This window comes from Neospora caninum, chromosome VIIa (assembly GCF_000208865.1).
Source record: "Neospora caninum Liverpool complete genome, chromosome VIIa".
In the NCBI taxonomy this organism is placed as follows: domain Eukaryota; phylum Apicomplexa; class Conoidasida; order Eucoccidiorida; family Sarcocystidae; genus Neospora; species Neospora caninum.
In genome coordinates this window covers 3,473,101-3,486,233 of record NC_018393.1, presented here as the reverse complement: position 1 = coordinate 3,486,233, position 13,133 = coordinate 3,473,101, and the positions used below count along the sequence as shown (strand labels likewise).

General features: G+C 56.2%; 1 protein-coding gene across 1 annotated transcript; it reads right to left on the bottom strand.

The window, feature by feature from the left end:
• Positions 1–2,843: 2,843 nt before the first annotated feature.
• On the bottom strand, positions 2,844–12,991 carry NCLIV_023240 (Heavy metal translocating P-type ATPase, related; the record flags this gene model as incomplete). Its single annotated transcript, XM_003882519.1, has 14 exons — positions 2,844–3,183; positions 3,770–3,982; positions 4,231–4,372; positions 4,467–4,688; positions 5,058–5,127; positions 5,484–5,794; positions 6,206–6,772; positions 6,889–7,029; positions 7,453–7,652; positions 7,955–8,277; positions 8,619–10,076; positions 10,383–11,557; positions 11,950–12,196; positions 12,740–12,991. 14 exons carry the CDS (start codon positions 12,989–12,991, stop codon positions 2,844–2,846), a joined length of 5,661 nt encoding a protein of 1,886 aa, XP_003882568.1.
• Between the last annotated feature and the right edge of the window lie 142 nt (positions 12,992–13,133).

Sequence of the window (13,133 nt, the reverse complement as noted above, 5' to 3'; positions counted from 1 at the left end):
TCAGCATGTCTCCGCGTTTCCCAACTTTGTCGTGTTTTTCTCCGCGTTTGTCTTCAAACCTCTCACGGAGTGGCGTCTCTCCCGCCGGATCCTTCGTCTTGGGTCTGCTAGGAGAAGCAGAGAACCGAGCGACGCGTCCTTGTGCTTCTCGCGGCGCGAGTTGCACACGTGAGGAAGAACCAGACAGCAGAGCAGAGAGGAAAAGGAGACAAAGGAATAGCGATGCGGAAAGAAAGAGACAGAGCAAGGAGGACAGGCAGAAAGCAATCTCGCCGCCTCGTCAGTGCGAAGGCGAAGCAGAAAGGGTGGGGGGGTTCGAGGGAAGCAGTAGGCAGGCGGCGCAAGCACAGATCTGAGCCAGAGAGGCAAGGGCGTACAAGGAAGAAAGGGGATGGGATATAGAGAAACACGAGAGTAACGAAGGACACAAAGAGGGAGGAAGAGACGGCCGCAAAGACAACAGAGATAGGAGAGACACAATTAGTCCTCGAAATCGCTCGGTTAACGCGCGGGCTGCTCTCTCCTGATTTCGCTGAGTCACCATCTCTGCCCCGTTTCTAGCTTTTTCCCCCCTCTCTCATGTCTGTTTTCGTCTGCTCCTATCGCCATTGTTGACTGAGAGCGCCTGTGAGAAAGGCGGAACCACGACGCGGCACGCGACGAGAGAGCTCCTGTTTCCTGGACTCATCTTGCATACCCGAGAGTTAAAAGAGCGAAACAGACAAAGATGTACGTAGAGGTTCCCGAGATTAAAGGCTCAGATCGCGTCACATCAAATGTATTTTATGTATGTACTTCTCATGCATATGTATATATATATATATATATATATATGCGTAATTGTGCGTGCACGACGCAAGACAAAGACTTTCTTTTCCTAAGGCACACATATAGATAGATTATTCTTCCTTCACACATGCAGTTATGTCTGTGTCAACGTACGTCATTCCCATCTAGATACTTTTGTTAGTTGAGAGCACTACTTGTGCTGAAAAGGTCTCGAGCTCTACAGCGGGCCGTGTCTTGCCCGTGCGATAGAAATTTGGAGAAATTCAGTATAGTACGTTCATGCACGGCAATGAATATTTCTCTTCTTAGGCGCACTTCCGCCCCCCACTGTAGCCGAGAAAAAGCGCCTAAAGCGGAGGACACACCACAGACAGTCAGAGTGGCGCTCTCTCTACATCACGGTTCGCCAGCGGTTACAGAGATCGCCTCGCCATCAGCATTCCCTGTCTGCATGTGTTTTTCTTAGACGGATCGTGGCAGGTGCGTTGCATCTTGTTGCCTACATTGTGTGTCGTCCCTCTCTAGCATCGAATGCGCGTTTCGAAGCCAAGATGCCCCAGCGACTTCGTCTCGAATTAAGAGATTTCTAAGCGGCCGGACACAGCCGCTTGCCTGGCCGCAAAGACGTTAGTATCCCCGATCTCCTACAGTGTTCATTTACAGAGATATATGTACACGTGTGGATCCCCCCTACCTGCTGTTTTGTCTCGTGTTGAGCCTCGGCATGTGTCTACAGCATCAGATGCAGTCATGCCATGACCGAGGCAGTAAAGATGTGCATCCATACACCTGGATATGTAAAGACCTCGGCGATAGACAAGCAACTATAACACACGCCTCAGTTCCTGAGAGCTCACATTGATAGGATCTCTTGTTCCTGGAAATCGTTTCTTGCCTGGTCACTTGCTTCGCCGACGGAAGAGCGAGACAGGGTGAACGACAGTTCATCGAGCCGAACTGACTATACGCGTCAAATCGAATACTGCCTGACTCTTCTGTTTGAAAAGAGAGGAAGTGCATACCTCCAAGCTGTTGGTGTTGTGTAATTGTCCCCTCTCTCTTGCCTCTAGAGAGCTCGTCCTAACCATCCCAGTTTACAATGTGTAACTGGGAGTCTAGGTTCCGGGTCTTTTTTCGCTCGGCGAGAAAACGAGGTAAATGAAAAGAACGTTGAGCGGAGAAGAAACGGAGCAGCGGTCGCACAGACTGTGGCAGGTAATGGGCGCGTCTCACCGTGAGCGAGAAACGTAAGCACAGACGGCGAAGCGTTTGCTCACTCCCTTGTGCTCCGGTAAGAAACAGCGCAAAACAAGACAGAAAAACGACAAACGCGAGTGCAGAGTCAGCGAACACAACGGACGTCATACGTCAGCTGGACGCTGGCGTTGCTGACACACGAGGTGAACACAAAGACCACCAACGCCGCAGTCACATGACAAACAAGTGAGGATATGCAGCAGATGCGTTAGTACGCGCACGTGCAGAGATACACACACAGACGGTGTAGATACAGAGGCAGTTACGCATATACTTATATACATATACATATACATATATATATATATATATATATATACACGTGTAGATAGAGGTATCTTTAAATCACTGCCGACAAACGAAAAGACGCAGACTCCCTCTCGTGCTCTGTCACTCGTCTACGTGAGAGACAGCGGGTGTCTCAAGGAACGTCTATCCTGTTTGGAAGAGCCAAGCGGTCACCGCCCGCTGTGGAGGGATTAAACATATTAAAAACAGATAGACCTGCCTGCGCTGCCAAATATACACATCCCATATACATGCACGCATAGGCACATGCACATACGACTGTATACATGTATGTCCACTGTGTGTTTGTTTGCATACGCAAAACCTGCATCAGCGGGCACACGCATCGTCCTGTTGGTATGCATCGAACAGTGATGTACCCTATCACGCAAATAACATATACCAAGCCGGTACGGATACAGCCAGTGCATTCACGATGATGCACATGCCGATGATTGTGTGCATTCGTATGCACACGCGCAAGCAATGTAACAGGCGTGGCTCTGAAGTCAAGCGTCTGTGCATTGTCGACTGACAAGAGGAAGCGTGAAGTCTTGTGCTCTGGGAGACGCAACCTCCGCTGCAAGGCCCACCCGCGTTCGGTTCTCTGGGCAGTTCGCCGTTCGTTCTGGTTCGGTTGCTCCGGAGTCGGAAGAAGCAGCACGAAGAGAAGACTCTCGAGGAGGGCGAGCGTCGGCGGCGTAGACGCGACGCCCGCGGCGGTCTACGGAACCTTGGAAGAAAGCAGACGAGAATGAGCAAGATAGAGAAGACCAGAAAGCCGAGAGCGAACCGCAAACCAGCGAAGAGGACGAAGAGAGGCGAGGAAGAAGAGACGGACGGAAGCGCCTGAGATGAAACACAGAGAAAGCGAACGCACTCGGTCGAAGACCACATTCACGACACAACAAAGAGAGAGAACGGATGAAGAGACAGAACGAGAGGCCCGCGAGCACAACGTAACAACGTGAAAGCGAAACCGGATGTGTTTGGTAAAGGCGAGAGGGCCATGGGGAATTCGTCGGAGACGCAAAGCACCGGAAGAGCACGGGAAACCCCGCACAGCTGGAAGACGATGGAGATGAGAGAAGAAAGACTACAGGTAGACAAAGGAAGAACAACGAGGAACACTGGAGTGCACTGCGATGGATGCCGACCAACGCAACCGGGCGCTTGCAGTCTTCCCCCCAAAAAACCCAGACCGCCTCCGGAGCAGGAGAGCCGGCTGTACGAAGAAGACACAAACGCCGACCAGTGCGAAGAACGCGCGATAGAGAATCAAAAGAAGAGCGGAGGAGGCGGAGGGCAGTCCAGAAAGAAGGGGAATAACATGGCACGACTGGCCTGGCGGAAACCCACAGCCTGCCCACTTTATATATGCGTATATATACATATATATATATATATATATATATATATATGGGGATTTGCTGACCTTAGCAGGAGCGCATTGGAAATGACGAGCACTGAGCTGAGAGCCATCATGGCGCCTGCTACGGTGGGTGGGACGAAGACTCTAAATTTGTACAAGACTCCAGCAGCGAGAGGGATACCAGCTGCGTTGAAGATACAGGCCCATACGACGCTCAGGCGAATGGTGAAGAGGACCGCTCGAGAGAGTTCGAGAAATGTGACGAGGTCCGCAATCCTGTGACACGGCATAAACGAAGGAAAAGAGACACCTGGAGCAGAGAGTGAACTGCAATTTGCCTCCACCGGACGCGAAGAACAGCACACACACAGAATCTCAGCGGCGAACTCAGTCCGGACACCGGGAGAGAGTATGCAGGGGCCGAGCAGGCACAAGGCACCAGCAGTCGAGGCGGCGCGTCCCCACTCAGTCTGCATCGCATCCCACCTCTGGCCTCTCTTGTCCACTTTGTTTCTCGCATTTACCTGGACTTGAGGATGACGACGTCCGCCGCTGTGAGGGCGAGATCCGCCCCCGCTCCGATCGCCATGGAAAGATCTGCATGCGCGAGAGCTGGAGCGTCGTTGAGACCGTCCCCCGCCATTCCGACGGGACGGTATGTTTGCGCTGCGGCGCCGTTCACAACAGCAGAATGGGTAGGAATGCAAAAGGACTGCAAAGAGCAGCGACGCACGCAAAAGCGATGCTTTCGCAGACTTACTTTCATCCGGTCTTTGCAGCTTCTCGATGAAGGCGACTTTGGCCGACGGCAAGGCCTCAGCAACGACGCGAGAGCGCGGGAGACCCACCGCGTCCGCAATCGCCATAGCCGTGTGAAGGCTGTCGCCAGTGCACATCCAGACGTCGAGCCCGAAATGGGACTCTAAGAGGGAAACTGCCTCTCGGCTCTCCAGCTTCACGGCATCTCGCAGCGCGAGTGCACCTGGCGTGCGCATGCAGCAGGCGGGGGACGGGAGAACGGGAGACCTCCAGCCGCAGAAGAAGCGTGAGGGCGGCATGTGAAAGGGAAAGCAGAGAGAGAAACCCAAAAACCCCGGCGGACAGACGCGCCGCGACGCGCCGTTCAGGGCGCACCGAAGCGCGGCGCCGGCGTCCTTGGAAACATAACACAGGGAAAAGCTAGGAGCGCGCGGAGAGAGATCGACGCAGAGGCCGCAGGCCGAAAGACGGGGGACAGAGCAGACGCCGGGACAGAAATAGAAGAGAAGACGCTTCCCTCTCGCACCATCGCTCCACCGGAACTCGTGTTCCTGTCCTTCGTGTCCGTCCCGTCTCTTTCGTCCCCTCTTACCGAGGCAGACTTGATTAACCACCAGGAGTGCGACGGTTGCTCCGCCGCGTTGCTGGTCTTCTGCCCATGCCTGTGAGAAGGGGCCGAGTTTCACAGCAACACGAAACGGAAGGCGAAAAAAGCCCTACACCGAAATATTGGTTTCCTCGTTGCTTCCGCAACTAGCTGCTTTATGTGGACGATGCCTCAGCACAATTCGCTCCTGCCGCAGTCCGCTACGTTCACCCTCATTCCCCCTTACGCCGACCTTACTTTTAAGCTCGAGAAGTCAGGCGTCATTCGGGCAACCTCAGGAGAGCCCAGACACCCACAGTTGAAACCTTCAAGTCGGCAGCGGCAAGGCCTGCACATGCATGCGGGATTTGTGCATTCTCCTTGCTCTTCACTCTCTTGGAGCCCCTCTCCTTTTTCTCTCCTTTCCACTACCTCTCCCGCCCCTCTAGGTTCCCCTTCCTCTCTCGCCTCCGTCCGCTCCTCCCTCGCATCTCTCCGCTCGCTTTTGGAGCAGCACCCAGAAGATACAGGAGAGGAGGGAGAAGAGGAACCGGCGCCATCGGAAGACCCGAAGGCCGCCGACGCACAGACGGCAGGAAACTCGAACGAGCGCCGCGGAGCTCGGCTGGTTTCCGCGCTTGTCAGCGAGATGACCTCCACGGCCAGATGTTTGCCGATCCGGCATGAAAGGCCTCTGCCCGGGAGGGCCTTGAACAAGGACGGGCTAGCGAGAGGCGCTAGATCTACAAAGCAGAACCAAACAAACCGCAGGACACAGATGAGAAGAACGTCGGCGTGTCGAAGAAAGCGGAAGGAGTAGGAGAACGCGTGGTATAGGCACTGAGACACATCACGGAGATGCAGACAGAGAGTCAGGGTTGGGTTTGAGAAACCTAAACGAACAACAGACAATTCAAGCACACGCAATCGCGCCTCGCTTCTGCCCTAGAGGCGACATTGATTTGGCTGACAGAAAGCCCTGCCGGGGGCAACGCATTCACGCGGTAGCGGATGATCCTTGGGAAACCACGGAGACCACAAAGGATGCGCCAAACACTCTGGTGTGTCCGTGTTTGCGTCCTGTGGCGCAGACGACACCCCTGGACATCTCGCCGGTATCTTCATTTTCCAAATTCCACGGGTATATCGCCTACCCTTCCAAGCGAGAACAAACTCCATCAGCGAAGCTGCAACCGGATGCTCGCTGTGTCTCTCTGCTACACCTAAAATCCACACAAACGCTGACACCATCTCGCGAAACGAGGACACAGAACAGCCTTGAGCCGGTGCGGAAGACGTGTTCGGCGACGCGGTCGGGTTTATCGCTTTCTCGAGCCTTCCCGCTTTCTCGGGAAGGGACGGGGACAAGCAAGGACCGTGTCCTCGTGTGTCACCTTTCGCAGCTTCACTTTCCGTGGGCCCCAAAGACAGATGGGACCGAGCGAGGCCGCCTGGCCGCCCTGGACTGCTCAGATCTCTCACGCTCAGCCCCCACGCAGACACCGAGTGGGACGCCGAAGGCGACTCCGCGGCCTGGGCGAGCGCAACTCGAACGTCCGCACAAGGAGCAAGAGGCGACGAAGAGGAAGAGTTGGGAGCGCAGACATGGGGAGCGAGAGCTGCCGGGGACAGGACGTCTCGCCAGTCTGACGACTTTGCGAGGGCGGCAAGGCGGGCGAAGGAGGATCCCAGGAGAACGACTTCTTGCACTTCGAATTTGCCTGAAACGGACGGGGCCCATCATCCGCAAAAACGCGAAAGGGTCGAACAAAGATGGCACACAATCTCGATCGGCCTCCTGCGCCTGAAAGCGTACGATTCGCGTCTACCGACTCACCTGTGGTCAGGGTTCCTGTCTTATCAAGAACGAGGGCTTTCAACTTGGTCGCGAGCTCAAAAGCTTGCCCGCTTTTGACAAGAATTCCCAGACGCGCAGCCACGCCTGTGCCCACCATCAGTGCTGTCGGCGCCGCGAGACCTACGCCAAAACAGGGGAGAGGACGGAAAGCAAAACCGCGCGCTTCCTCCGCCGTCGACGGCGTCACGCTCCACACCTGGTCAGCAAGGAGAGAACCGTTCGTTCCCTACGCTCACTGGCGGGGCGCTCGGGAGGCCGAGGGTCCACAGGCACTCACGAAAGAGGGGAAGGAGACCCACGCGGCAGACAAGGCGAAGAACAACGCAACGGGCATGCCTTGATGATGGGCACGACCATGCAAAAAGAAACGTCTGCAGGAAGGATCGCGCAGGCAAAAGGGAAGCTATGCAGGAACCGGGGTGGACGAGAGGCGAGAGGAACGCTGGGCCGCAAACAGCCGCAGGCCAGAATCAACAGGGAACGGGACAACACGCGAAGAGAGGGAAAAGGAGGTTCTCAGAGCCCCGGCGTCTTGCGTCTTACCGAGAGCACACGGACAAGCAATAGAAAGGACGCCGATGCCAAACTGTAGGGCGAAGAGAATCCTCGACGCCACCGGGAAGGCGTTGAGGGTGTCCGCGTCGACGTCGCGGAAGGAGGGAGTGACGAAGCCGCCGAAAAGCAGGATCAGCCACACGACGGTTGTAACAGCGGAAATGAGGAGGACACCGGGCACGAAATACCTGAAATGAGGAGGAAAACAGGGAAGCCAGATGAAGCAAACCCGTGTCGCGGGGTACCTGCCTCACGCCCCGCGTGACGTCTCGCACACGAATACTCGTCTTCTCCTCATTTTCTGTCCGTCTTTCTTCCAAGCAACACGGACAAGAGCCGCCTGTGTGTGCTCTGCAATTCCGCGTCGCATGTTCCGCGTGTGCCGCGTGTGCCGTTCTCTGCCGACGCGCGCGCTCCTCGTTAAAAAACACGCGACTGAGAAGTCCCCGACTTTTTCTCCCATACGTCTTCATCTCTTCTCCACTCGTACCCGGCAACGTTGTCAATGAACTGCTGAGTCTTGGTTTTCGTTCCCTGCGCGTCTTTCACCAGCCGAAAGATCTGTCCGAGGACACTTGCCGTCCCAAGTTTCTGGACACGAACCAGCAGCAAAGAAGCGCCTACGCGTCCTTCCCTCGTGGTCCGGTCTGCCCCGAAATCGGCTGAAGGACCGGCAGGCGCCGACCGGTGCAAAGACGGCGCCCCAGTGTGTCCGCCTACGACAAGCGAGCCGCCGAGAACGGAGTCGCCCTTTTGTTTGGAAACAGGCACGCTCTCGCCCGTCAGCAACGCCTCGCTAAGGAGCGACTCCTCCTGATACAAATGGAAGAAGCGCACTCCACCGGACGTGAAAGGCAACGCGCTACACTCGGATTGGTACGCAGAAATACGCACGAGCGGGAACCAGCAACCTGGCAAACCAACGTATATCTATATATCTTTATATATATGTATAGATATTTATATGTATATATATGTATATATATGTATATATATTTATATGTATATGTATATATATTTATATGTATATATATGCATATGTATATATATTTATATGTATATATATGTATATATATGTACATATGTATTCACACACACACATATATGCATTGGTATAGACGTGCGATAAGTGTGTCGATTTTCGGCTTCTGTACCTCATTAATCTTTTCTCCGTCGGCGGGAACGGTGGCACCCGGAGGGACTCGCACCACGTCGCCTAGCTGGAGCAGTTCAACAGGAATAAGTTCTTCGAAGTTTTCTGTTCTTGGTCTGTGTGGGCGTCGTCGCGCTTCCTCTTGGCCCGCATCACCTTTGTATCTCTTCTCAGTTCGCACCGGTCTGTCGTTGTCACTGTCCGCGCGATTTCCACTTGCTTTTTCGCTCGGGCGGACCCCCACGAACTCGCTTGGGTCTGCGTCGGTCTCCTCGGCCGCTCCGCTGTGCGACTCGCCACTCTGCAGCTTCGCGCCTCCCGCGCTCGGTGTGTTCTCGCATCGCCGAATCACGCAACGCCCCGAGGTCACAGAGGAAGACGACTGGTTCCGGACCAGCAACGCAAACTCGGGCTGAGCCGCCGACAGTTCGTCCAGGGCAGCAACCGCGCGTCGCTTCGCCTTGACTTCCAAAAGTTTGCCCAGAAGAAGAACGCAGATGAGGACCGCCGATAAGTCGAAGAAGGTCGGCGGGTCCGCAGGCTCGGCGCTGGCATGCGAAGCTGCAGAGGAAGAGGAAGGTACATCCGAGAACTCAGATGCATCAGAGCCTAGAGCGCGAGTCGAGGGCGGAGGTCGAGCGAACGAGGAGGCTGGCGACTGGGAATGGACGACACGCAAGGACAGCGAAGGAGGCATTTGAAGATTCGAAGCGTCTACAGAGTGTCCCGGTGCTCGTCCTGAAAACGAGTTGACGTGGACCTCGTCGCGGGTCAGAAGACGTGAATCACTCCTCTGGCCATCTGCCCCTCGTCGGCCACTCACGTCCCTCCCTGCCTCGGGGTGGTCCGTCGTTGCGTCGGGGAAAGCAGTGGAGACGGCCGCGAGGAAACGCGGAAGAGGGGAGAAGCGGCGCGCGTGTGAGGGCAGAATGGAGAATTTGAAGTTCCATTCCTGTTCAACGCTCTCTTCTGACAGAGAGAGCTCCTGCACTGCGTCTAAAAGCTGCTTCCGTGGTTCTCCCAGTCCCGCTCCTCGCGTCACGATCTCGACAGCCGACGAAGAATATGCCGGTCCAGCAGGATCGACCACAGCGCCAGGTGATAGCGAAAACGAAGCGAGAGGCGAAGACCTCAACGGGGGCGATGTCAGACTTGCAGAGGACGGGGAGCGAAACGGAGTCCCGTGACTTGACAAAGCGAGAGAACCCGTTGACGCGGCCAGCCGGCCCCCAGGTGGGACAGTTACAGAAACGTAGATGGTGAAGATAACAGCGACGAGCGAATACAGGAAGGCGATGTTCGTTGCCAGAGAGACCAAGACGTTCATGTCCGTCATACCGCGACGCGCGGCCTCATACGCCGCGCGGTGAAAGCGCCAACCGGGGCCGTACATGACTGCTGTCGTTAGGAGCAGGACGACGAGCAGGCGCGCGGAGATCCCCGGAAGCACTCGGAGGTTCTGCACACAGACACGACGAGTCAGCAAGGAGGCGTCACGCTGCAGAGCCAGAAAAGGGGGAGGCCAAGACGCGTTCCGTGAGGCGCAGCAGGCGCCTGCGCGAGGAAAAGAAAACGCGTCAACAGATGAGCAGACACGCGGTCGACCGAGGGACTCTCGCGACGCAACGCGAAGCCCCAAGAACGTCGTCTACGCCACGCTCCACATGCCGTCGAGTTCGCAAACGTGTGGAATCGCGCAACACCCGCCTGCTGCGCCTGCCACCCACCGAGTTCCTGGCTCGGTCCCTCGCTGTCTCCCGCTCACCATCCATTCGGGGAACGCGTCCATGGGGATGATCATCATCACCGCGAAAACGACTATCGACGGAAGGAGCGCACACACAAACTGTTTGCCTAGTGCGTTTTCTGCGTGTGCTGCCTGCTGGAGGTCTCCAAATTTCTTTTTGCCGGTCGAGTCCCACTCGACGCTCCATCCGGCCTCCCGGGCGCGCTCCAAAATCTCCCGCGCGCCAATTTGGTCGGGCGAATAGGTGACTCGGATCCCCGGCAGACCCAGCTGAAAGTCGCGCCGCTCCCAGCGCGTTTCGTGGGGAGCGCAAAGAGCGGAGGAGGCGAGAGAAGGTGGGTAGGCGGACGGCCCCCGAGACAGAGCAGCGTCGTCCTCTCCACGGCTCGTCGCGCTTCGCAGCAAAGAGAAGAAAACCTGGGACCTGCGTCGGGCGCGTTCCGCTGCGCCTGCGTCGGACGCACTGGCGACGGCGATAATGCCTTGTTGCTTCTCTAGCCAGCTGACGAAGGCTGCTACGGATTCCGAGGGAGCAGCCGAACACCGGGGGCCCGACGCATCCGCGGCCGAAGAAGAGGGACGCGCATGCGCCTGTGGAACTGCGCGTGCACGCGCAAAAGGCCGAGCGGGAAGCGGCGGCGTCGGCCGTGGCTCGGCCTGCGTCGAGGCGGACTGAAGGAGAGGCTGCGTGTTGGGGTTGAGAAGCGAGGAAGACGCACGCGAAGCGCCGCGAGAGGAAGAAGAGAACGTCGGCAAGTCTGCTTGAGGCGAGCAGGACTCCAGAGCGCGAGACGGAAAAGGCGGGAGCAGACACAGGTGTAATGTCGCTGCTGGAGGGGTACATGGAGCCAAAAGAGCAGACGAGGAAGCTCGCCTCGTTTTCTCCCCTGTGCTCTCAGTCGCTGAACCGGCCGCTCCTCCGCCGTCGCCAGACGGAGACGCACGCTTAGGAAACACCGATGCAGCGGAGGACGTATAGAGAGGCCGATCGAGGCCCACACTTGTGCGGTAGCCCAAGTCTTCTACGTGGCGACGGATGTCCTCGACGGTCACAGTCGGCGACGACGCATGGCACGAGGCTCGGTACTCAACCGTCGCTGACTCCAGGATCAGATTGACGGCGACCGACAGCACGCCTGGCAGCTTCTGTACATGCTTTTCGATGTGTCTCGCGCAAGACGCGCAGGTCATGCCTGAAAGTGACATTCAATCAGCCTCTTCCGCACGCGATTCGCCGGAGACAGATACCTGTCTGGGAACCCCCCCGAGACGACAAGCCAAGACGCAAGCGCGGTCGAGCCCTCGGAGGCGACACAAACTCGCTCAGGTGGGGAGCAGAGAAGGAAGGAGGCGCGTGGGTCGGGGAAAGTCCGCCGCGTCTGCTCGCGTCAGCTACGTCCGTACACACAGTTGCGTCTACGTGCATGCACGTGTGTACGAGACACGCAGGCACCTCTGTGGAGACAGAAAAGTTGCATGCACCTATGAAGGCGAAACCGCTGGATGGCAGGCAAAGTTCACACGCAGCGGCGCATACGCTGGTCAAGCGAAAGCGGCTAGCACACATGAGACGCGTCTTTCTCACCTTCGACTCTGAGTTCCGCATAACGCAGTTGCTCCTTCAGACTCGCCTCCGGGTTTCCCCGGTTCTCTTCAGCGCCCCTCTCCGCTTGTTTCCCGGTCTCGACCGTTGTGGCCAGAGAAGTTGACGCCGAGAAATCGACCGACGCAACACACGAAGCGGCAACTGGTGAACCACTGCTCAGGAGCGAGACGTCTAGTCCAAGGACTGCAATCGCGCCTGCAATCTCGGCATGTGTCACGACGCCGGCCTGAAAGGGAGGAGAGAGACGGACAGGGATGCGGAGAGACAACGCAGACTAAGAAGCGGAAGCAGAAAAGAGCGGCAGAAGATCCAGGCATGGGAGCAAGAGGCGAAAGACACGGACAGAGTGAGGCAAGCGGGACCCGACGAGCGAGAGACGACCAGCTTGCGAGTCGTTCACTGCGATCTGGAAGGGTCTGCGCGTCGGCGAGTGGGCCAGAAGCATACGCGTGTGGAGTGGACGAAAAATCAGATGCACATCCACGGCAAGGTGCACATGGGCATGCATGCAGATACATATATATATATATATATATATATATATATAGGTATATATATATATAGGTATATATATAGGCATATATATATATATAGGTATATATATGTATATATATAGGTATATATGTACAAAGATCTTCGCCATGCTACGCATGGTGCATAGTCACGATACGCAAAAGTGTTTGCGCGACAGTTCACTCAACTATAATGTGCCGAGCAGCAGATGTTTTCAGGGCGGAACGGTCCTTTGGCGTGCACAGGACAGCCTTACTGTGTCGGATGCGCCAGGAGAGCGGGTGGCGGAAACTTTCACGCGTCCCCCCCGAACATCGACATCAACGCTGAGAATGCTGGACGTGAAGGTCTGTCTCAGTCTGTTTTCGATTTTCCTGGCGCAGTTCCCGCACCGCATCCCCCCAACTTGAAATTCCCATACGTCGGTGCGAGGATGCTGCGAAGTGGATGCAGACGAAAGGGGAACATACGCAGCTTCCGAGGGTTCTCCTATCGCAGGTTCATCCATTTTTAAAAGCTTGAGTGCGCGAGAGAAGCTGAAATGGCCGAGAACGCAGCGTGAAACCGGTAGAGAGTTCTGGGACGCGAATTTCCCGTCGATTGAGTTGGAATTCACAGTGGAAGAACAACAGACGATGGGGAAAAGACCC